Source organism: Galleria mellonella, unplaced genomic scaffold (genome assembly GCF_026898425.1).
Source record: "Galleria mellonella isolate WM207_F2 unplaced genomic scaffold, CSIRO_AGI_GalMel_v1 utg36, whole genome shotgun sequence".
Classification (NCBI taxonomy): domain Eukaryota; kingdom Metazoa; phylum Arthropoda; class Insecta; order Lepidoptera; family Pyralidae; genus Galleria; species Galleria mellonella.
The window spans coordinates 6,980,401-7,001,909 of NW_026442086.1; the positions used below are offsets into that span (position 1 = coordinate 6,980,401).

Below are 21,509 nucleotides of genomic sequence, written 5' to 3' on the forward strand. Positions count from 1 at the left end.
AACTTTTTTTCAGCCCAAATATCAAACTTAGTATCTCAAAATCGTAGAAAAATCTTCACTAAATTTATATTTATTTTCCTAACCTTATCCCAATTACATAAATTTTGGGGTCAACATAATATCCTTATTACCTAAGGATTTTTTTTGGTTGATGAAAATGGAATGGAAACACAGCCGCGCAAACGGGATACAGCTGGCGGAGCACCAGTGAAGGGTGATAGATGAGAATGAAAACAACTTTTTTAGCCCATCATGATGAATTCATCAGAATTAACCATGATAGACAGGGAGAATCTTCGACTAGGTCGATTTATTGGTTGGGTATATTTTAGCAATGGGATTTTTAGTCTCCATTACTAACAATCCCTTTTCCCCCATTACCTAAGGGTTTAACTTTTAGTTTTACGACCATCCGCCTGCTTGACGTTATATTTATATTAAAACTAAAAACTCCTTAATTTATAGATCAACGAAGTCGCACTCCAACCCGCATCGAACCCAACAAACTATATCAGCTGCCACAAACAGAATTGTTTGAGCTGGTGCAACTGCACATGGAGGAGAACTCGGCGCTGAGAAACGAGAATACTGAACTCTTCAGTGTGAGGGACCAACTCCTCAAAGACCAAGAGTTACTGAGCCGGGAGAACGAGAGGCTGTTGAAGAAATTAGAAGATGTCAATTCGTAAGTTACAGTGTTTATTCCTTCTACTCGTAATCCAGTGTACAACAGATTATTCGACTTGGCCTAAAGGATATAGCCTAAAAATTATTACTTTATAATTACAAATCCTAATACCCAGAGATCTCTTTGAAGTTTCCTAAGAGGATGTCTTTTGGAAGTCAAGTAAAGTTGTTTTCTCGTTTAAATCCTAGACGTCTCTAAATCCACACAAAACAGTTCCAACCAGGTATTCACACAATTTTATATTCATACAAAAACAATGTACCTACATATAATACGCGAACATATTTGTTATCTTTGACTTTAACTTCGAATATAGCCAATACAATCTCTGGTAGAAAAGGTATCACTTTTGGCTTCATGAATGCTAATGCATAAGGACTGTTGTGAATTGTACAGTTGACCAATAATTCACTGTTGGGGGGAAAGGGATTGTTAGTAATGGAGACTGAGAATCCTATTGCTAGCAATATACCCAACCAGGTCGACCTCCTTGCGGTTCTCCCTGGAAACTATCATGGTTAATTCCTGATGAATTCATCATGATGGGCTAACTGGCCTCTTTTCATCCTCATCGATCACCCTTCACTGGTCCTCCGCCAGCGTATCCCGTTAGCGCAGGCGGGATTACCATACCATTTTTACCAATAAAAAAAAAACACTGTTTATAATAAGAGACTGCTACCGCTTTCATTCATATCATCAGTAGGAAGGTTCCCAGTAGGTGAAATATAAAATAATTAATTTAATACTGTTCCTAGGACAATGTTCGGACTGAGCTGATGTCCTAAGACGCGGAGGTCAGTGGCACAGCATATAACTGCTGACAGCTGCATGATTATCACAAACCACATGCTATGGAAACTAAAATATTTGACTAAACATTTTTCTAATCTGCATGTTTATCGACTTCATTTGAGCCAAATTTCTAGATCTTTGGGTGACTCTTTCTGGCTGGGTAGTTTGCAAATTGAATTGATTCTGTGGGAATAGAAAAATGCATTTATTCTATATTTAAATAATATAGAATAATCATTCATCTATATTCTATATTTAAATTTAAAAGAAAATCATTAAACTTTGTCCGTCTATGCAATTTAAAGTGATTAGATGGCCTCATTAGAATGAACCTACATGACCATTTCTAAAGAATCAGTGAGCATACAGCTAGAATTTTTTTTTTTGAAATTGTCATTAGTTAGATAGTCAAAATTGGTCGCAAAATTTAAAATTTAATTTCTTTAATCTGAAAAACAATTACTAGGCCCCTTTTTTGTTATTAATTTACATAAATGACCTCCCCTGTATGGTAGAGAGGATAGCGGATATAGTTCTGTTTATCGATGATACTTCGTGAAAATTTAAAGTTAAACATCACACTTAAAATTCAAACGAAGCAAATGGAGCTCTTTCTGCTGTCCTAAAATGGTTAACTTAATATAAAACTTTATAGCTGTGAAATACATATTTAATATAATTCAGTCATATCTATTAGTCGATAGATAATATAATAAATTTTGCTCAAATGGGGTGATAATGGCATTTAAAAAAAAATATTAAAAACTAAAAGCACCGATTATCACGTGTGATTTAGAATAATATATATATTATTTACTGATATCATGAACATATTATACTGTCGAAATATGCTTGTCTGAATGAGTTTCTTCCTAAAGTATTACTATTAATCTCATTATTGAGTTTTTCCATCAGTCGCCAAAAAGCTTATAAAAAATACGCCAACATATCAGTCACCAACGAATTCATGACATTACATTTAAGGACATGACTGTAGATTTGTACCAAATTTCATTTTAATCGATATACAATAGCTACGAATGGCTTTGAATACCAACTTCAGGAAATACAAATATAAATTTAACACTGACCTATTGTATACCTTGACATATATTTTGTATTTTTACAACAACAATTGATACGTTTAACAAAGAAAAACAACTAAGTAATTTACAATTATTATCAAGCTATGCTCACCCCTTTCTCTCCCGTGGGTGTCTTAAGAAGCAAAGAAGGAAACTTAACGGTCGAGAGGTGGCCAAGTGTCCCTCATAAAACATCACCAAAGCCAAACAACGGTTGCCAACCCGCCTCTGTTGTTGGCAAAATCCTCAAGTAGAGAGAGGCCTATGTTCAGCAGTTGACAGTTAACGTCTGATATGGTGATGATGCTGATGATTACAATGACCATAATAAAATATATGAAAACAGCTTTCGTAACATTCACACTTACCATTATATGATCAGGCTAAATTGACTTCAATTTACAGTGTTTGTATTAGATCACCAATAATTCCCGCCCGGCCGGCGTACTCCGACGTCAGTTCAAGCGAGGCCAACATTTGGACCAACCCCGCCACATCGACGGCCAGCAGTCTCGCCAGTAGATATAGCTAGAACCAATATTTGTAATCCAAAGAGCCTCCCACTATGTGATCTCAGAAATTATTTGATATAAACGTCATAGAAAAACTTCAGATAAATCAATGAATACCTAGCTTAGTTTGGAGCACGGAGGTAAAAGGGATTGGTAATCATGGAAAATAGCAATCACTTTGCTAGCAATATACACCTATTAAGTGGACATCAACGCGGTTCCCCTGGAAACCATCGTGATTGATTTATTGTTGAATTCGTCACGATGGGTCAACTGAACTTTTTTTTTTCGTGGGGAAATGCATCATGCAGACCCAAACGCCCCGGGAGAGGCGTATGGGTACTGCCGGACTCCAACCGGCTAAAACCATCACGGCATCCCACGCCGCGCCATAATGTTGGGAACCCGGGTTCCCTTTCGTAGTCCACCGAGTCCCAACGGCGTTGGCCTGCACCGGCTTGCGGGCCCCGACTTAAATATGGAGCGTGCGCCTGATGTTATGGGTCAACTGACCTGCTTTAACATCATCTATCATCTCTTACTGGTGCCCCGCCAGTGTATACCGATAGCGTAGGCGGGGTAACTGTTCCATTATCATCCATTAAAAAGTCCTGAGAACAAACTAGGTAGTGATACTACATATATCCTCAGAACATGAAAACCTTATAATAGAATAGAATAGAATAGAAAATCATTTATTCAAATAAACTTACATTGAAGCACTTTTGAATAGTCATTACATTTTTTTTTAATCTACCGCTCGTTCGGAAAGCTGTCTCATCACAAGAAGAACGAGCAAGAAACTTGCGTGTTGCTCTTTTAAATAATTTTATTATTACTTTACATTTTTAAGTGTGTGAATACAAACCACCAATTAGCACTAATTCAATTAAATACTCAAAAAGAAAAAATATTGAATACATAACCAACTGGTTAAACAATTAATAAGAGGAAATCAGTCATAGTGATTAGAGCAGACCAGTCCCTACAAGCAGCACCTGTTCACGAGTATGACGGATGAGCCAGCCATCACTGCGCTCGAACATATTTTAGGGAGCCCAATGACCCGGCCCACCACGCCGCCACAAGTCTGGACATTTTAGTGAGCATGACTACTCAAAACACTAGACCACGTCAAAGCTACTCACAATTGCCATCTGATAGTTATAGTATTCACATTTTACATAAGAATGCATGCGGCAATTAATACAAAAACCGCTACGCTTTCTATAATGGCAGAATAATACATCTGAAGTATATTTAATGGGTGAAAATGATATGGCAGCCCCGCCTGTGTTATCAGTATACGCTGGCGGGGCACCAGTGAAGGATGATAGTAGATCAGTTGGCTCATCGTGACAAATGTAACAAGAACCAAGATGGTTTCCAGGAAACCACGTTGAGGTCGACCTAATATGGCACATTGCTATTGTTAGCAATAGAGCTTTTAGATTTCCATTTTAAACAATCTCTTTCTCCTCGCCTGGGGTATATATTATCCTTTCCATGATAATGGTACCCCTGTAACCATGAGCATCTAAGTATATTGTTATGCCCATGATGTAGTCCCATGTGTATAGCCAACGGTTACCATTTTCCATCAGGTGGCGTGAATTTACTGGGTACAGAGGAATAACACCTGAGTCCTCAGGAATGGCAACGCATGGGGGTATCATGGGCGAAACAGTATACTCTGTTATGTCCATGGTACTGCTCACGTCTATAGGCGACGGTTACCACTTTCCATCAGGTGGACCGTCAGCTTGTTTGCCATTCTAAGTTGTATAAAAAAAAAGGTGGATGGTCAGTTTGTTACTATGAGTTCCATAAAAAACATGACCTTTGAAGTTTATATTCAGAGTTGTGCTGTGATATAATAAGTGGTAATGGATCGGCCATATTGCTCGAAGAACCAATTATCGCTCGAGTAACAATCTCGTATAGGTAAACTTGCAGAGCAACCACCAGTAAGGACAGTGTTGCAGGAAATCAGTGCTTCAGGCCCATTCCTTATGGCAGTCTTTGGGAAAGGACTATGTTTAAATGAAAAATTAAGAGTTATTCATCCTATTCAGTTAGTACGGTAACTGATCGAGATCGAAATATGTGTAGTAAAGTAGCAATCGAATCTGTCGATAGACACGTTTTCGTGCGTACATATAAGAAAATGGCGCTGAATGTTGCTTGTTATTTCGTTCTAATTCTTACACGCGGTAGCGACAACGTACCTACTGACTATATTTGCTACTTGCTTAGTTGAACTCAACCTGACCTATAAAATCTAGATAGAGCATCAGCTCCAAAATGATATAATATAGTATATGATATGATATGATATAGTAGATGCATATTTGCACTAACTTAATAAAATGTAAATATTTTTATAATATGCATAATAGGTAACTAGTTAGAAATGCTTTGACAATAATGTTGTTGTGTAAACTTGTAGAATACTGTAGATATTGTATTGTAAAATAGTATTTTAACAAGATGAAAATTATATTTTATTTTTGTTTTATATAGAAATAGAATAAATTAAATTATATGTGAAATGAAATAAAAATGAGTGTAGTTAAGAGGTTAAATTGTATTTATTTTCTATCCATTATAGCGCTGGTAGTCTAGTTATCGACTCTCAGAGAAATTCCTTCGTGTTATGTCGATAGAAATTTTATTAAGATCGGTTCAAGAGTTAAGTATTAAAAACAAAATAACTGGTTATGCCACGATTTTTTTTTTTCGTGGAACTGGTGGGCCGTCAGCTTGTTTGCCATTCTAAATTGTATAAAAATAAAATCTTAAAAAAGTGTCCTATTCTGGAAAGGTTCGAGATGGAAAAATAAACATGATAATAGAATCGAATTTTACATTTTAATGTCAAAATCATGTATAGTTATAGAAAGAAGAATCAAAGAAATTTTGATTTGTTTTGATTTACTGATTATTATATATTTTTTATTGGCTTTGCCTTTGTATTCAGCCAATGGCAAAGGTTAGAAATATATACGGAATTAAATGGAAAAGAAAGAATATTTGGAAGAAGGATTGGAGTTCATACAGGATGAATATATAAGAATAGACTAAGTAGATTTATAATTCTATCCTTACTAATATTATAAACGTGAAAGTGAATTTGTTTGTTACCTTATAACGCCTTAACGCCTTAACCCATCACCATAAAATTCGGAATGCACGTACTATGAAAGACTTAGAAGGATATAGGTACGTTTTATCTCGGTCATTAAATATATACCGGTCACGTACTGGTAACTACGTTATATCTACGACTCCTAGTTATCTATGAAGTAGGTTAATAACCTAATTTTATACGATTGAAGTCTGATAACACCAAAGTCTCAAATTGCCTCAGATCTAGGTGTTCTTAAACTTCAATTACTTAGTTCATTTACAATGTCTGCATTATTTTTAAGATTGATTTAAGGTTTTGTTTGTTAACCTCTTAACCATGATAGTACATTTACAAAAGTAATCATTAAAATTGGTGCAAAATTCATTTAAAAGTCTTCTTACATATACACAAGATACTATCTAATTAAGAAGCTCCATCTTCAAATGGGTTTGCATTGTAATATTTCTAGTAAAATTTTTTGGGTGTACCATAGACCTCAAAAAGAGTGATATTATGTATGCCTTGAGACTCAAAATATTATAAGAACATTATTTTATATATTCACAGGCAACTATTGCCGTTTTCAAGGATAGCAGTCCATCATGAAATCACCGAGACAGTAATTATCAAATGAAAAATACGTACTAAAATTAGCTCTGAATTCCCAAAGATATGTTAACAATAGACATAAATCACTCCTATGAAACAGAGAAATCTTAGTTTTAATCCTTTCAAAACTGGCACTCAATAATAATCAGTACAAAAGATGCCTTATAAGTAAAAATACAAATTTAATAACTAAAAATGTAACACTACTGCTAATGTCTTCTAAAGCCATATTTCTTCCGTTCATAGAACAGATCAGTCTTTGAACTTCCTAAGTTCACAATCTTTGGACAACCATCCCTCTGAAACAAAAATAATGTTAAATTAAAATTCATTCCTTAGTAAATAAAGCTAAATGTAAAAATATTATATTACTGCAATTAATTAAGTTGGTTTTACTAATGTTTTAAATTGATATTGATAATCATTGACAATTCTAAGCTCACAGAGGGTATCAAGCCCTTAACTCTAAGAAGACTGCCTTTCTTTATATCTTCTACTGCTTGTATAACAGATTATCTTCTGAAGAATTGTTCGAAGTGATATCCACAGTCATTTTTTAACATCGCACAGCGCACCATCCACAAGGATTTCATCCTCACACACTAGAACCTAATTACATATAGTGCGGTTTCAAAGGAGTTTTCTCCCATGTATGCTTGGGCTGTGGAATAAGCTTATTACTGATATTTTACATAGAGACTACAGTATGGGCTTCTTCAAAAAGAGTAAATTAAGGTTTTGTCAGGATTGGTAATGCACAAGTGACACCCCTAGTGCTACAAGCATCCACAAGCCATGACCATTTACCATCAGACGAACTGTGTTTGTTTGCCACCTTTTTGATATAAAAAAAATTGGCATTAAGTTTTAAACTAGTTTAGCAATTTGAAATTTAAAACATGAGTAATGCTGGCATAAATAATTCATATCAGGTTTTGGAAAATAGATAACAAAACATCCAATTTTAAGTTCGACCATAAGGACATAATTGTCACACTGCATTCAATTTAGTGCAGCAGTTTTTGGGTGATGTCTGAATATACATACAGGCAGCTAGACCTGCAAAAAATTTTGGGTAATGGGATTTCCATATCATTTTTATCCATTAAAAAAACAATTAGGGCACTAGTCCTCATTACTAACAATTCCCACTATAAGTACTATTAATTAGATGTCATTACTAGTTTCATTACTCACGTCTTTTTCCTGAATGGTACATTCCTTGCAATAATAAGCATCGGAGACTCCGGGACCGCCGCAGATGACACATCTTCCTTGGTAGGAGCCATAGTTGCATTCATCACATATTCGCACTAAGGTACATGGCCGCACGTATGAATCACAAATAACACATTTACCATCGCATTTCTCGCACAGACGACCAATAGCTGTAAAAAAAAATACTTTTAGTAAATTAATTCTCGTTTCCTATAAATAATAAAACATGTAGCGCAAAAGTCTAAAAGTTATTTACTTTAGTAAATGATTTCTAATCAATTACAAACGTAAAATGATTAAAACAAAATTAGGTAGTATAAAATAATAAATGGTATTAGTATTCTTACCTACGCCTGGCTGTTTTCTGCAAAAGATAAGATCTGGATGATGCTTGGCCATCGTATATAGAAAATTCTTAGGTTAAAATGAAAATGTGAATTTATAAACAATTTTGTAACCTTAAAATTCAGTACAATTTTTTTTTTGTGATATGTTTACGGCTTTGGATGTATCTTTTAAGGCCACAATATACAGAACTAGTGATGTGGTTAGGCGAGTCAATCTAACCGTTTACTCATTCTAGTGATGACTCGATTATTAAGTACTCGAGTACTCAACTTAAATACTACTGGTATGTGTATCATAATTTTAATGCCTAACCAGTTTAAACCATTAATTTATACGCAAATTTTCATAAAGAAAATAAAAATGTTAACGTAAAGTATATAAAAATTATGGTTCCATGTCACATTAAGGTAAAAAATTCAATAGTTGACAATCATTGAGTAATATCTGTCAATAGGTAAATATTAGTTTACTGTCAGTTGCCTCGCTATCTACTGTCACTGTCAGTTTAATGATCTAGTCCGGAATTCCAGAATTTACCACATGTTTTTAAAAACATGCGAATATAAAATTCTTTCTTTGTTTCCCTGTTTCTATTGTTTACATATTTATGATAACAATAACGTATTATCTCACCAATAAACTCTGATGAATTAATTAAAACATGACACCAGAAAACGAAAGTAGTGATGAAAATCAAAATTCAGAAGAACAAGAATCACAACCAGAGATTGAAAAAGATAAAAATGAAGAGGAAACTGTAACTTTTAAGGATTTGGTAAGGCATTCAAATTACATTTACTAGAACTTTTTATTACAAACTACTATGAAAATATTAAACATTTTAATTATATTAATAATTAAAGGAATATAGGTTATATTTTCTCAAACACACAATAATTTCATACTTAACTGGTTTTAGGGAGTGGTAGACGTTCTGTGTGAAGCTTGCGAAGAATTGAAATGGAAACAACCATCAAAAATCCAAAAGGAAGCAATACCATTAGCCTTACAGGGAAAAGATATTATTGGCTTAGCAGAGACAGGGTCGGGGAAAACAGGAGCATTTGCATTACCGATTCTACAAGCGCTATTAGAGAACCCACAGAGATACTTTGCTCTCATCCTGACACCGACCAGAGAGCTAGCATTCCAGATATCAGAACAATTTGAAGCTCTTGGTAAGTTTATTTCTAGTTTTTTTTTATGATTTTTAGAATGGTGGACATGCTGATGTCAAATGTGATCGGAAATGGTAATTATTGGCTGTAGACTTGAACAGATATTGCAAAATATACTGTAATGAGACATGGCACATATTGTACATTAGTTATGTATTTATGAGGACTAATATGGCATGCCACTGTATCCTGTAATTTTACTATCAAGTATTCTTTAAACTGAAACATGAATAAGATAAAGGTGCTAATATCTAAATCACATTTTTTTTTTCAAATAAAAAGGATTCTTACTTATATTCTGAAATTATTTAAATTATAATAATTCAAATAATTGTCATGAAATTAACAAATGAAAAAAAGTGATTTAGCATTCACATAATTAACATGAAGAAGAGTATAAGGTTTACCCTGGTCTTTCAGTATGTCTCAGTCACTGGACTTAGTTGTTAGCACAGCTAGTTTTCCATACTAAAAATCCTTACTAATATTATAAATATTAAAATGAGTTTGTTTGTTACTTTATAGCACCTTAACAGCATTTTGAAACAGTATACACATACTATATGGGTTGGGTAGGATCTATCACATTTGAAATCGCTAGTAAAAGCTAGATACGACAACATAACCTTAAAAAAGAGCATATTCCTTTTTAAAAGGCCGGCAGCATACCTGCACAGCCGTAGGTGTTGTGGGTGATCATGGGCGGCGGTAGTCACTTACCATCAGGTGCGCCGCATGCTCGATTGCCCCCTGTATTGTAAAAAGTTAAAAGTATTTATTACCAAAATGAGATAGAGACTTAGAACAGAAGTATTACATATACCAAAACTTATACCTAGTTACATTATGACACCTTTCTAGACAATACATAATAAAAACAACAGGGTACCTCTAGCTATTGTATAGAAACATATAACATGCTGTGTATATTTGCAGGAGCGAGCATAGGAGTGAAATGTGCAGTCATAGTGGGAGGCATGGATATGGTGGCACAGGCTCTCATGTTGTCAAAAAAGCCCCACATCATCATCGCCACCCCGGGACGATTGGTGGACCACCTTGAGAACACAAAGGGCTTCAATTTGAAAGCGCTCAAATATCTGGCTAGTATTTAAAAGATATATTTATGCATGATTGAGTAAGAAATAAAGTTTTTGTAATTCATGGAGATTACTCTCTATATATACGAGTATATCTAATCTAGAATGTCTGGGGGGAAAGGGATTGTTAGTAGTGGAGACTGAGAATCCTATTGCTAGCAATATACCCAACCAGGTCGACGTCTTTGCGGTTCCCCCTGGAAACTATCATGGTTAATTCCTGATTAATTCATCATGATGGGCTAACTGGCCTGTTTTCATTCTCATCTATCACCCTTCACTGGTGCTCCGCTAACGTATCCCGTTAGCGCAGGAGGGGCTACCACACCATTTTCACCCATAAAAAAAAATCTAGAATGCCTATCATGATATTTTTCTGAAATTTTGAGGTCCAATGAAACACAAATTTGATGTTAAAATTATATAATACTATCTATGAAAAAGCTCTATTGAGCACTCCTTGTAGGTATCACATACATTGAGTGATGTCAAAACTAAGAATCGTTAATTGAATGACTGGTGTATATTTGATGGGGAAATAATCTGCCAACTGATTAATACCATACATCTGAATCAGCTGTTTTAATTTTCGCCAACGTGTTCCTTTCACCCTGTTTAATGACTTTAATTTTACCCTGCATAAAATATAAATAAGAATTTTTCATGTTATGATATGCTTCATTATTCCATTAATTCAACATTTATTACTTACATACAGGTGATGGATGAAGCAGACCGTATCCTCAATATGGACTTCGAGGTGGAAGTGGACAAGATCCTACGCGTGATACCACGCGAGCGACGCACGTACCTGTTCTCTGCCACCATGACAAAGAAAGTACAGAAACTCCAGCGGGCGTCCCTCCAGGACCCCGTGAAAGTTGAAGTATCCACGAAATATCAAACGGTGGATAAACTTCAGCAGTACTACATTTTTATACCTGTCAAATATAAGGTATGATAATATTTTAGTTAATATTAGCCCTTATTTATCGTAACTTCACGTTTTATGGGGTGGATAGAAATTCTAATGAAAAGAAATGAGTTGGTTAAAATATTATTACTGCACCCACAGAAAATTTAAATCCCTAATTAATCTATTTTAAATAAATTTTCTTATTTTTTTTTTTTTTTATTTATTGCAACATCCTTTGTGTTTAACATTGGTTGTTTTTTGTGACAATATAATGGATGTACACAAAAATTTTAAAATGTTTTCATATGTTACATAATTGCATACATTTTCTCTGATATTATGTGATGTTGAGAAATCTTATTATTCTTATTATTAAATTGAATTAATAAATAAATATACTTTTATTTTAGTAGTATTATCATTATGCTTTATTATATTAATATAATTTACTATTTTAATTGATATTTGGGTATTATTTCTATATTATATTACTTCTCTTTGATGATTCTTTTCATTCTTGGCATCAAACAGGACGTATATCTCGTGCACATTCTGAACGAGATGTCGGGCAACTCGTTTATCGTGTTCGTGGCGACGTGCGCGAATGCTCTACGATGCGCGCTGCTGCTGCGGCAGCTGGGGCTGCCGGCGGTGCCGCTGCACGGCCAGATGTCGCAGAACAAGCGGCTCGCTGCACTCAACAAGTTCAAGAACAAGAGCAGATCCGTACTGATTTGCACTGATGTCGCTTCCAGGTGAGATATTATTTATTACTCACAAGTTTCTAAGGATCCACCAACAAATTATCAACTGCTGATGCCGATTGTTGTGTTCTTTGCGTTATGTTTTGTGATATAACTTAAATGGTAACAGTTATCATAATATACAGTAAATATCCGTTTAAAAGTAAATATATCCACTTACTGATATCAATAATCAATTTGATTTTATACCAAGATATATTATTTTAATATTGTCTCCCATTGTACAGAGGTCTAGATATCCCACACGTGGACGTTGTGATCAACCTGGACATCCCATTACACAGTAAGGACTACATTCACCGCGTTGGCAGGACGGCGCGCGCTGGCCGCGCCGGCAAGTCCATCACGTTCGTGTCGCAGGTACCTGATTGTCGGTCGCCAAACTGATTATAAATTTACATTATACATTATTTTCTTTTTTTTATGGATGATAATGTAATGGGAATTCTATTGGCGCTAACGGTATACACAGGTGAGGCACCAGTGAGAAATACTGACTAAAACTCGTAGGGTAACGCCATCTAGTATCAAGATCTTTTAGACTGCTTTTATTACACGAAGGCATTTGCCGTGGCTATGTTATATCGAATTGTGGTCCTTGAAGCACTAAGTAAGCGATAATTCATTTTTAAATTATCAAAATATTATTATAAATATTATATACAAAATTCAGTGCTTTAGTTTAGGATTTGATCTTGGAATCCTCAGATCCCTTTATATATTATTCTCGCGTGATCCATAACCTTAATGATCACTTATGTTCAGTGGTAGACATAATAATATGTCGTCATGATGATGGTAATAAAGCTAATATAATGAAATGAAAAGAAATTGTTAGTAACAGGGTTTGATAGGAAACTATATCCTGTGATGTACATAACCATATTTATGGACCATCACTTTCCATCAGGTGAGCCGTTAGCCTGTTTACTGTGCCAAGTTTAATGAAAAACCAGTCTAGGCAAAACTCATAATCATAAGCGAAATTATAATTATGGATCGATACTAATCAATGCTATATGATCAATATTTAGTACGACGTGGAGCTGTACCAGCGGATCGAGCAGCTAATCGGCAAGCAGCTGCCGCTGTACAAGACGGACGAGAGCGAGGTGATGGTGCTGCAGGAGCGCGTCGCTGAAGCGCAGCGGCTCACTAACATTGTTAGTGTATTTTTTTTTACAACTTTTATAATTTCCTCGGCGAAATCGGCGAACCAAATCATCTTTTAATTCTCAAATTATTAGAAAAATTTAATTTATTTTGCTTTTCATAAATAAAATGGGCCATTTGTATTGCAGGAAATGAAAGAGCTAACGGATAAAAAGAATATGAAGGGCAAGAAACGAGGCGGCGGCGGAGACTCCGAGGACGACACGGAGGAAGCGGCCGGCGTGCGGCGCCGCATCAAGGGCAAGCCGAACAAACACGCCGCCAAGAAGAGAAAGCGTTAATATAATGGTCAAATTAAAACTGGCGTTTTATTCCGTAGTGACAGTAAACCTCGGATTTTTTCCATGTGAACTAAGATAACAATTATCCTATATAAAATATTCTAATTGTTAAACTCATCCATTTTGCTATTTACAAAAAAATTTTAAATCTTCAATTGAGATCCTAAATTTACAATTTACAATTGTCTTCGAAAAGGATGTTCTTAGTTTGTTATTTGGTTAATTTTTTTCTGTTTGTTACTTTTATAAGACCGTCAGTTGTAAACCAATTTAGTTTTTTTTTTCTGTAAGCAAGCAAGTATATCTTGCAGATTGGTCCCATAGACATTTTATCAAAATCGGTACAGTAATCACAAAAGTTTTGGCAAAACTGAAGTTGATTTTTTTGGGGAAAACAATTATTGATTTTTTACATTAATATCAAAACTAATCTATCTGCAGCTTATGCGTAGTAATTACTTCATTTCGGATGATGATGGTCTGAACATACTCTTCAGCAGTGACACCTGTAGGTAGATATTTTTAAATAGCTTTTACACGCCATTTTATTAATTTAAACTTTAAAGCACAGTAAAATTCTATGTTCATTTGGCGGACTTGACACCGGACGGTGTTCTCTACCAGTAAACCATTGGGCAAACCGAGAAAAAAGTAGGCGGTCCATTTTTTAATAGAGGAAAAATAAAGCAGTACTTTATTCCGATGATCGGGATAAAAAGTAGTCTATATCCTTCTTTATCCCATATAGTACATATGTATATCTAAATTAGAGGGGATTGGTTAAGCAGTTAGGCAGTATAGGTAACAAATATACTCAATTTTACATTTATAATGTTAGTAAAGGGGGGAAAGGGATTGTTAGTAATGGAGACTGAGAATCCCATTGCTAGCAATATACTCAACCAGGACGACCTCCTCGCGGTTCTCCCTGGAAACTATCATGAATTCATCATGATGGGCTAACTGGCCTATTTTCATTCTCATCTATCACCCTTCACTGGTGCTCCGCCAGCGTATCCCGTTAGCGCAGGCGAGGTTACCATACCATTTTTACCCATTAAAAAAAATGTTAGTAAAGACCAGCACCATTTTTTAATAGTATCTTTTATAGTACCTTTCGACATCCGAATATAATTTCGGATGAGATTAATCGAATACAGATCGCTATCCAGTGGTGGTGACCCATGCCTTACATTATGTCTAGACAGTAAACTAAAACTGCACTGCAAATAATTTTAATCTGCATATTCAGAAACATTTGACAAAAAAGTTATAAAATTTTTAAATACTTCTTATATGAAAAACAAAAGGGAAATGTAGCGCCGTGTCTGGTCGAGCGACAACTTATTGTAGCTAATCGTAAGAGAGATAAGGGACGGGATTGTGAGTAATGGGGCTTTAAGTCTCCATTGCTAGCAATATAAGGTATTATCAGATCGACCTCCACGCGGTCTCCCTGAAAACCATCGTGGTTAATATGTAGTGAATTTGCCACGATACACCAAGTCTTGTCCTCATCCTCATAGTTTCATCCTATTTTCCACTGGCGGGAGCACCATTCTATCACCATCCATTAGAAAAGTTCGTAAGAGAAATAACATGTTTAAAATTTTTTAATCATTATTTATTATTTCTATACAAATAGAACTGTACAGATAATTTTTTAAATTAATATTTACGACAATTCATCTCCTCACGACTTTTTACAAAAGTGGAAACTATCAACATGACGCACGTAATTAACGAGATCGCGCGCTGTCCGCGAGCTGGCGGCCGCCGGCGTCGCCGTCGCGCGCCATCGCGGCTCCGCGTCGCCGCGTCGCCGCGCCGCCGCGCCACAACGCGACACCGCGTCGCGCGACCGCGCGGCCACGCGACGCCGCGTCGGCCGCGCGACGTGCGTGCAACAATTCTGGCCGTCGTCTATAAACACTATGGTCGCATAAAATTGGAAAACGTATTTGGTGTCTCACTGATTGTACAATGAAGGCATTACCGTCTGGCAGTATATATATCTATTGCGGACACGAACTGTTTCGCGAGCAATAATAGACTCTTTCACCCCGCAACAAGAGCGGACGCTTGCCGTACAATAATTTATCACAAATAAATAAGTACAATTTATATCGACGTAATTCTAATTAACCACATATAATACAAACAGCGTGGCAGTGTTCTATACATGCGCTTACATAATTTATGTTTTGTTCAACAAATGCTCTTGTTAAAATTAAATGTACATTATAACACCACATGTTAGAGTAATTCCTTCAAACGGAGGTGAAAAAGTGTATTACTTAGCATTACTAACGAAATTACACTGTATCGCCTACATGCAGCTGGGAGCCACCTCGCGCACACCGCGACGCGATCACCTCTCGCGCGAGACGTGATCACTTCTTACGTTGACCGTACACATGGAACCAGATGACAATTTTTACATACAAATAAAATATTTTTTTATTATTTTTTCTTGATTGATAATTATCTTAATTTGATATCGTTGATTTTGCACTGCTTTTGTTACAGTCATCCAGTTTACCAGGTGTTCATATTTGCAAAGAGCACGTAGATTTCTCAGTCCACTTTTTTTGTTTTTACTTAAATTCTATTTGATGTTATTCTGAAAATAAGTAAAATTAACAAAAACATTAATCAATGTAAAGGACATTTTAAGTGTTAATGAAAATAATTTTATTTAAAATATAAAGGAACTGTTTTAAATTCGATAATAAACTTTGGAATTAAAATATTACAAAATTCATTTAATAAACCTATCCGTCCAATCTTGAAAAGGAGTAATAACTAAATACATGGGACAGATAAGGGAAACACTAGGTGTCATGTCGTATAGGTAGGTAAAAAATATGGCATGGGATAGAACTGGCTGGAATAAAATACATAAGTTACAACGACAAGAGGAAATGAAATGAAAAAAAAATATGTCCTTTACATTAATTAGTATTTATCATTCTACATTCTCTTATAGCAACGGTCAGGCGGTATGCGCAAGTCGGCAATAAAACAATTCCATACTATCCCGTACTATACAAAAGTTAAAACAAAGCCGGTCGCCCTCGGCACCTAATTGTGACTTATATTAGGCACGCGCTATGAGATACTAAGACTAGCAAAGATCGCTGGATTGTACGCATACTACGCGACGTTTAAATTCACACATCTATTGTTCAACGTAATTGAACTATTCAACGAGTGGGCACTTACAATTAATGTTAGTAAAAATAAATTATTACGAAATAGAATAACTGATTCAGATTCGTTGTGCGTTACTCTATTTCCGGCTCGATACAAATAGGAGGATCCGTTCGCCGCAAGAGGGCACGAGTGTCGACGTGGTGTGCGTACAGCGCCAGTAGTTTTCATGCTACAATACAGCCGGTCCACGGGGCGGCATGTTGCCGTTGTGGTGTCCAACATCGCGTACAAAATACGTTCATAACACAGTCACTTAACAGCTAGCTTACAACATCTACTTACTATAACATGTCTAACTTGGACATCAGACAAAAATAATAATTCATAAACTAGTCAACGTGACGCAACATGCTACCCGGCGGACAGTGGACCGCGACGTCCCCGCGACGTCCCCGCCCCGACCGCTACTCATGTGATCAATAGGAAGATGAGTGTAAAACGTTCAGCAGTCGGGCCGGGGCTGTCACCGCCGGGGGCGGCCGGTACTACATCAATATCACATTGGTTTTTATAACAACCGACGACATGGCTCTCACATCACACTATAAAACATTGTATTAACAACTGCCAGGGAAATTGCAAGTTTTTTACAATAGTGATACTAAATCACAGTACTGCACTGATTAAATTAAGAATACTGTCTTCAACGGAATGGATTCGTGTTCACTTGGTAAGCCTCGTGGGTACACTCACACGCACGGCAGCGAGTCGACTCCAAAACTATTGCACTGCGGCTGCTAGGTCCGTCCCGCGGTCGTACACTCACTGTCATCACACTTCACGCTCAGTTCAAGTCACGGTCCTCTAAGTACTTATACTCGAACGTGAAGCCCTCCTTTTTCCTCTGGCCCCACTTCTCATAGTCAAAGTAGATATAAGTGCCCTGAAACAAAACAAAATATTTAAATACTGCGGAATCTGGCAAAGAGGGTTGACGTCAGGCAGGTGGCCGGTCGTAAAACTAAAAACCAAATCTTATTGTAATATGGATAAAATCATATTACGCCGACCCCAAATGATTGGGATAAGGGTAGGAAGATGATGATGACTGCGGAATCTGGCAGCGGTACCAAGTCACAACGTGAGATGTGCCAACTTGGAATAATCACAAAATCGAGTAACTCAAATTACAAGTGATATAACTTGAGCTGGCAGAATGACATGGTGAGAGTGACAGCTGGTATTTTAACAGTTTTTAATGTAAAAAAACTCTATTAAGTGTGATTATTGTAATCGAAATAAATCTAATACAATAAAACGATATTTATTTACAATTTATTGATTCAAGACATTATTTTTTATTGAATTGTTGAAAGGAAAATAATACATTTTGGCGGCACATTCCACATTCACAATGAATACAAACATTATGTTCTACAGGCGACTTAGTTCGCGTAGCCGGGAAATGTTTTACTGGTCAACATTAAAAGTAGCTTATCTCCTACTCTATACCATATAGTAGTACGTGTATACCATTTCATAATATTCGGTTTAAACGTTAAGGTGCTATGAGGTAACAAGCTCACTTTCACATTTGTAATATATTATAGGCACTTCCTTACCTGGAAGATATCGCTTTTAACGATAAGGGCGCCCATTGTTTTTTCACTATGATTATTTCTTGTAATTGTTTATATTTATAATAAGTTTACTATTATAATCTTTTGGTGGAAACAATAAAGAGTATCTATCTATCTACTTCTACACACTTTATTTATTCATATGTTTATTTGTGTTCTGACCTGTTCATATTCCTCATTAATAACCTTCGGCTCTTCGTGCCTCTGGAACCACATCATGTATTTGGTGTGGAACCTCCATGACTGCTTCTTCAACGCCTTGGCGGCCAGGTATTGGGCTTTGGTGCCCTCCAAGTAGTAAAAGATGAAGAACAAAGTCTCCGTCGACAGTCGCTGGAAGAATTCTACAGAGTCCGAGTGCGGTAGCAGCACCTGAAACAGGGTTGCCAACTAATTATAAATAATAATTTATTTACTTATCAAATGAGTTCATTACATGTAGATATATTTTGATAATAATAGAAAATTAAAAACTGAAAAGAGGCGGCAAGTGAACCATCTTAGCGGATAGCTGAAAGCATCACTGGGATCTTCACAGGTCACACGGATTGACTGTATTTTGTATAAATATAATAAAATGGCAAACAAGCTGACGGCCCACCTGATGGAAAGTGGTAACCTTCGCCTATAGACATGAGCAGTACCATGGACATAACAAAGTATACTGTTTCGCCCATGATACCTCCCATGCGTTGCCATTCCTGAGGACTCAAATGTTATTCCTCTGCACCCTGTAAATTCACGCCATATCCCACCCTTCAAACCGAAACACAGCCATGCAAACACAACTGCTTCACGGTAGAAACACGAATGGGACAGAGGTACCCGATCAATCGACTTAATAATAAACATTTCATATATACATATATAATTGAAATACGCCAATGTTGATTCATTGTCAGTTACCTGGTTGTAGTAGAGGGGTGTCTGGCAGATGTTGCGCGGCAGATAGACGCGCGTCCGCTCCGAGTCGGACGGGTGCGGCATGTGGTAGAACGACGACTCCATCATTTGGAACTGCATCTGGTGCTCCTGCGAGCACACGAACGAAACTTATAAAGTAAAACTACAATTACATTAATATTTTACTGGCTATATTGTACAAAAATGTGCTATGTTGTAGCATTCTTTATTATATACATTTTTGTACTAGTAAGATAGTAAGAAAGTATACCGTTTGCCTGACGGTAATTGGCTAGTGGTCATCTTCACCTATCATCCCTTAGTGGTGTCTTGCCAGCATGTACCGATAGCGCAGGTGGGATTACCATTCCATTGTCATTTATTAAAGTCTTAACTACTGTTGCCAAGTGTGGCAATTACCAAAGCCCTTTAAGAGGGAGGCTTATGTCCAGCAGTGGACAGTTAAAGGCTGATAATGATGATTGCATCAAATACATATAATAATTATTAATATTATTTCACGATTAAAGTTTTAATTCGGTAATAAAGTACTTTTTGCACGATCAGTTAGAAACATTAAAAACTGTTCAATCATTTTTAAAAATTGCCAGATAATAGCGAGGTTGTCACACTTGACTATGAACGCTCGTGATGATAGGAAGCTGAGAAGTAGAAGCAGAAGCAGTAGAGTAGCGGCGACTGACCGAGTTGAGTGGCAGCGGGCCGAGCGGCGCCACGCCCAGCAGCGGCGGGATGGCCGCGCTCGCCAGCCGCCGCGCACCGGCAGCGCCGGCACCGGCACCGCCAGCACCGCCCGCTGCAGGCTGCGCGCGCCGCCAACCGAGGAAACAAATGTTATTATAATAATGAGTAGGGATAATATTTATATTATTATATGTATCATATCTCCCATATTTAGAACTAACAAAATTTTTCATCGTGCCTCCCACCAAATTGTTTATAATTACTCCTCTCCATCCAAAGGTTGCCTGGAAGAGATCGCTCTTAGCGATAAGGTCGCCCATTGTTTTCTCATTGTGATTATTTCTTGTAATTGTTTATATTTATAATAAGTTTACTATTGTAATCTTTTGGAGGAAACAATAAAGAGTATCTATCTATCTATCTATTATTCTAGTACACTTAGATTTACGCATTATTAAATACTCTTTCGTGATTATAATACCCATTCGAAGCACAATTACAGCCAAAATAGCGGGCAAGAAATTACGAGCAGTATCCGTTCACGAGTATGACGCTCGACAATATTTTAGAGAACTAAATAACCTGGCCCACCACTTCATCACCTGTGTAAACATTTGTTAATACAACAGACACTGGTGGTTCACATAATTGGAAATGCACCAGCACCTTTAGACATGAATGTACTCTAACAACCATTGTACCCTCAAGTGTTGCAATACCAGAAGAATGAACAGTCACAGAAACAGTGAAGTCGTTCCGTGAGACCTGTGAAGATGTGCGTGAATTTACAGAGTACAGAGGAATAACACCTGAGTCCTCAGGAATGTCAATTAGTATCATGGGCGAAACAACTATTATGTCCATGGTACTGCTCATGTCTATAGGCGACGAGTTACCACTTTCCATCAGGTGGGCCGTCAGCTTGTTTGCTATTCTGTTGTATAAAAAAAAAAGTAACACAATAGACGGACCTAGATACCCATCCTGCAAGACTTGTATTTCCCCGAAGGTACAGTGGTGGAATTAATTAATTAATTAATATTTTTGTTTATTTATTAATTTATAAATTGTATAATTACAATGCCCTCTAGTGTCGAACTAGATCGAAATTTTTTTTATGGAACTATTTTTTTATACGACTTAGAATGGCAAACAAGCTGACAGCCCACCTGATGGAAAGTAGTAACAGTCGCCTATAGACATGAGCAGTACCATGGACATAACAGAGTATACTGTTTCGCCCATGATGCCCCCCATGCGAAATCTACGTCTATTGGAATATAAAGCATATATTAAATCGCTATATCA

General features: G+C 36.5%; 4 protein-coding genes across 5 annotated transcripts in view; 2 read left to right on the plus strand and 2 right to left on the minus strand.

Annotated features, from left to right (window-relative positions):
• LOC113520709 (kinesin-like protein KIF12) overlaps positions 1-4,294 on the plus strand; it is a 30,225-nt gene extending 25,931 nt beyond the window's left edge. Inside the window, exons 12-13 of one of the 2 annotated variants that reach the window (XM_052897209.1) lie at positions 466-685; positions 2,974-4,294. In XM_052897209.1, coding sequence (XP_052753169.1) covers positions 466-685; positions 2,974-3,100 — 347 coding nt within the window. In that variant the 3' untranslated portion in view covers positions 3,101-4,294. The remainder of the gene's footprint in view (positions 1-465; positions 686-2,973) is intronic. The other variant, XM_052897210.1, reaches the window with a different exon arrangement.
• A 1,638-nt stretch (positions 4,295-5,932) lies between these two features.
• On the minus strand, positions 5,933-8,552 carry LOC113520560 (PHD finger-like domain-containing protein 5A). The gene is made up of 3 exons (XM_026905930.2): positions 8,385-8,552; positions 8,017-8,207; positions 5,933-7,118 (listed from the first exon to the last, which is right to left on the minus strand). The coding sequence occupies exons 1-3, from the start codon at positions 8,434-8,436 to the stop codon at positions 7,029-7,031; spliced, it is 333 nt and encodes a 110-aa protein (XP_026761731.1). The 5' UTR covers positions 8,437-8,552; the 3' UTR covers positions 5,933-7,028.
• A 320-nt stretch (positions 8,553-8,872) lies between these two features.
• Positions 8,873-13,816, plus strand: LOC113520999 (probable ATP-dependent RNA helicase DDX47). The gene is made up of 8 exons (XM_052897211.1): positions 8,873-9,160; positions 9,305-9,563; positions 10,500-10,666; positions 11,382-11,618; positions 12,111-12,334; positions 12,571-12,703; positions 13,378-13,506; positions 13,645-13,816. The coding sequence occupies exons 1-8, from the start codon at positions 9,047-9,049 to the stop codon at positions 13,795-13,797; spliced, it is 1,416 nt and encodes a 471-aa protein (XP_052753171.1). The 5' UTR covers positions 8,873-9,046; the 3' UTR covers positions 13,798-13,816.
• Positions 13,817-15,397: 1,581 nt separating this feature from the next.
• Positions 15,398-21,509, minus strand: part of LOC113513230 (CCR4-NOT transcription complex subunit 3) — a 31,889-nt gene continuing 25,777 nt past the window's right edge. The window contains exons 12-15 of the mRNA XM_052897212.1: positions 20,201-20,320; positions 19,500-19,625; positions 18,756-18,965; positions 15,398-17,896 (exon numbers count right to left, since the gene is read on the minus strand). Of these exons, the coding sequence (XP_052753172.1) occupies positions 17,798-17,896; positions 18,756-18,965; positions 19,500-19,625; positions 20,201-20,320 (555 nt within the window). The 3' untranslated portion in view covers positions 15,398-17,797. The remainder of the gene's footprint in view (positions 17,897-18,755; positions 18,966-19,499; positions 19,626-20,200; positions 20,321-21,509) is intronic.

What these genes read in the sequence shown, in the direction of transcription:
- LOC113520560 (XM_026905930.2), bottom strand. Translation starts at nt 8,436, where the DNA reads ATGGCCAAGCATCATCCAGATCTTATCTTTTGCAGAAAACAGCCAGGC. An exon ending in CAGAAAACAGCCAGGCGTAG is followed by an intron (nt 8,208 to 8,384) that starts GTAAGAATACTA and finishes TTTTTTTTACAG; the next exon opens with CTATTGGTCGTCTGTGCGAG. An exon ending in GTACCATTCAGGAAAAAGAC is followed by an intron (nt 7,119 to 8,016) that starts GTGAGTAATGAA and finishes TTTTTGTTTCAG; the next exon opens with AGGGATGGTTGTCCAAAGAT.
- LOC113520999 (XM_052897211.1), top strand. Translation starts at nt 9,047, where the DNA reads ATGACACCAGAAAACGAAAGTAGTGATGAAAATCAAAATTCAGAAGAA. An exon ending in TTATACCTGTCAAATATAAG is followed by an intron (nt 11,619 to 12,110) that starts GTATGATAATAT and finishes GGCATCAAACAG; the next exon opens with GACGTATATCTCGTGCACAT. An exon ending in TGCACTGATGTCGCTTCCAG is followed by an intron (nt 12,335 to 12,570) that starts GTGAGATATTAT and finishes CCCATTGTACAG; the next exon opens with AGGTCTAGATATCCCACACG.